Source organism: Mesitornis unicolor, unplaced genomic scaffold (genome assembly GCF_000695765.1).
Source record: "Mesitornis unicolor isolate BGI_N332 unplaced genomic scaffold, ASM69576v1 scaffold35058, whole genome shotgun sequence".
NCBI lineage: Eukaryota > Metazoa > Chordata > Aves > Mesitornithiformes > Mesitornithidae > Mesitornis > Mesitornis unicolor.
The window spans coordinates 1-2,685 of NW_010203098.1; the positions used below are offsets into that span (position 1 = coordinate 1).

The 2,685-nt window shown below is 60.3% G+C and overlaps 1 protein-coding gene across 1 annotated transcript; it reads left to right on the top strand.

Moving 5' to 3' along the window:
* The first annotated feature begins 323 nt into the window (after window positions 1-323).
* On the top strand, window positions 324-1,671 carry SDHAF2 (succinate dehydrogenase complex assembly factor 2). Its single transcript, XM_010190610.1, has 3 exons — window positions 324-562; window positions 1,268-1,377; window positions 1,541-1,671. The coding sequence occupies exons 1-3, from the start codon at window positions 324-326 to the stop codon at window positions 1,669-1,671; spliced, it is 480 nt and encodes a 159-aa protein (XP_010188912.1).
* Window positions 1,672-2,685: the final 1,014 nt, after the last annotated feature.

Sequence of the window (2,685 nt, forward strand, 5' to 3'; positions counted from 1 at the left end):
GGGTAGCAAGATCTGAAGGGCGATTATGGAGAGGGTGAGGGGCAGCAGGGTCTGGGGGGATTATGTGGTTGTTGGAGTCTGTGGGAGCAGCAAGGTCTAGGGTGTTTGGGATGGGGGATTTAGAGGGGCAGCAAGGTCATGGGGGATTATGGGATGGGAGCAGCATAGGGGGAGATATGGAATGGGGTGGTCTGGGAGGGACAGCAGGGTCTGGGGGTGGTGTGAGATGAGGGTTTGTGGCCTGGGGGGTCCATTTGTGAGCTGGTGATCTCGCTGTCCCCACTGTGCTGGGGCTGCCAGGCCTGACGTCCCCTGTGGTGCCCATGTCCCTTTCACAGCTCTGCTCACTGCCCAGGTGGGCCCTGTCCCGGCACATTTTGGGGCCGGTGAGCCTGCAACGTGGCTACCGCGGGGACTCCCCAACGGAGTCGGGGAAGGATGTACTGGAGATCCCCTTGCCCCCCTGGCAGGAGCGCCCCCATGAGCCGCTGGAAACCAAGAGAGCTCGGCTGCTCTACGAGAGCAGGAAGAGGGGAATGCTGGAGAACTGCATCCTGCTCAGGTGAGCTGTGGGGTGCTCATTCTCCCTCCTGCCTTCTCAGCCACCCTCTGCTGCTTGTCTGCCTCCTCGCTGCCTGTCCTTCCCTACGGCACCCTGACAGTTTGTCCCCGGCAGGCAGGGATGGTGTGTGCTTTACAGGGGAGATGATATCAGCTGTGGAGGGCTAAGGGAGAAGGCCAGGCCAGGTGAGTGTTGCTGCTGTGTAGTTCAGCTCCCTGAGCATGTCATGGGTTTTTAGTTAACAGGGAAGAGCCCTGAGTGTTGTGGGAGAGAGTTTGGTAGAGTAATGAACAGCTGTAATCCAAAACCCAAGGAGGTATGGTGTGGCTTGGGGGATAGAAGGCTGAGCCGTTGGATAAATCACCATAAGAGCTTTGCTCGCATAGGATGCAATGATCAGTGCTGCTGGGCAGGACAGGGCAGAGCCAGAGGCTCCTGAGAGCTCTGGAGGAAGCTCCAAGGTGATGGCTGAGTTGAAATCCTTTGGGAAGGATGTGGGGAATTTGTGGGATGTATGAACGAGGCAAGACCAGGCAGGTTTCGGAGCTGAAGTGATGGTTAACAGAGCAGGCTGGGGCTGAAGGCAGGAGGCAGGGCACTTTGGACTCAGCTTCTCCCCGTCTTCTGGCATCGTGTAGAGAGCTCGGTGCCAGCCCGGTTCTTCCTCCCATCACCCACACTCATCCTCGTATGTCCCCTCTGCAGCCTCTTTGCGAAGGAGCACCTGAACCGCATGAGCGAGCAGCAGCTGAACCTCTACGACCGGCTCATCAACGAACCCAGCAACGACTGGGACATTTACTACTGGGCCACAGGTATGGTCCAGCTGCCTGCTGTCCTGCCCAGCTTCGAAACTGGAGCCCTGTCACCACTCAGGGCCGTGGGAGCTGGGCTTGGTGGGGTGGGTGAGCGTGGTACTGGGTGCTCTGGGGCAGGATGGAGCTGTTCTTTTGCTGCCTTTTTCTGTTTTTACCGCAGAAGCGAAGCCCACGCCGGCTGAGTTTGAGAACGACGTGATGGCCATGCTGAGAGAGTTTGCCAAGAACAAGAAGAGGGAGCAGAGACTGCAGCAGCCAGACCTTGAGTACCTCTTTGAGCCACCCTGCTGATGGTCGGGGGCCGCCTGCTCCCTCCTCATCCCCTGGAGCCGAGGAGGAGCACGGGACCCTGTGGAGGCACTGATGCCGCTACCCTCCTCCTCCTCCTCTGGCAGTGGCTCTCTTGGACTCTCAGGGCAGGATAAATAAAGCTGTGGCTACTGCCTCCCTCCAAAAAAAAAGGGGCTCTGCTCTTTGGTGGCGGCAGCGGCAATCCCAGCTCGCTCTGACACGTGCCGGCTTGCTCCAACTCCTGGCTGTCCCTTTGAAACCCTTTTTTTGGGGACCTGGAGGAGGTGGCCCCACACCCAGGGGGCTGTGTCCCCTTTGGAGGAGGTTCGAGTGGGGCATCTTGCTCCCCAGTGCCATCTGTGGGGTGTCCCAGCAGGGCTGGTTGTCTCCAGGCAGCAGTGACAACCCCTTTGTCTGAGGTCCCCGTGTGTGTGTACCCTGGTTACCAGGCGCCCTTCCCTGGGAACATTCCACAGCCACCTGTGCCCTCCAGGCCCAGGGGCCAGGTGGGAGCTGCTCTGTTACAGCTGGACCATGGCATCTGCCTGTCAGTTTGTCTCTCCCCATGCTAAGCTGCGGTCCCTGCCACGGGGCTTGCCTGCCATGGGGCTGGGCACCGTCTGCCCCTCACCGAAGTCTCGCACTGGGGGAAGCAGTGACCTCATGAACTTCTACGCCACGACCTACGCGGTGGCCCACGGTAGGGGATCCCGAAGGCCTCCCGAAATGTGGGGGGGCTTATTTCCCAGGGCTGAGCCCCCTCTCTCCCTGCTGTCACCCAGGCCAGCCGCGTTTTCATCCGCACCTTGGCCCCCCCACTGACAGCGGCTATGTGGCCAACAACGACTCGGCCGTCTCCCGCCTGCTCTGCCCGTGCAGCACAGCAGAGGGGTAGGTACCCCCACTGTGGGGAGGACAGGGGGCAAGTTTTGAGGCCCCCCCGGTCACAACCATGCTGGTGTCGCGCTGCAGCCACTGCCGGGACACCACCATGTCCACCACTGCTGAGCATTT

Bases quoted from the DNA above. Each gene is read 5' to 3' on its own strand.
- SDHAF2 (XM_010190610.1), top strand. From the start codon at position 324: ATGTCCCTTTCACAGCTCTGCTCACTGCCCAGGTGGGCCCTGTCCCGG. The intron at 563-1,267 runs GTGAGCTGTGGG...TCCCCTCTGCAG, and splicing joins GAGAACTGCATCCTGCTCAG to CCTCTTTGCGAAGGAGCACC. The intron at 1,378-1,540 runs GTATGGTCCAGC...TTTTTACCGCAG, and splicing joins CATTTACTACTGGGCCACAG to AAGCGAAGCCCACGCCGGCT.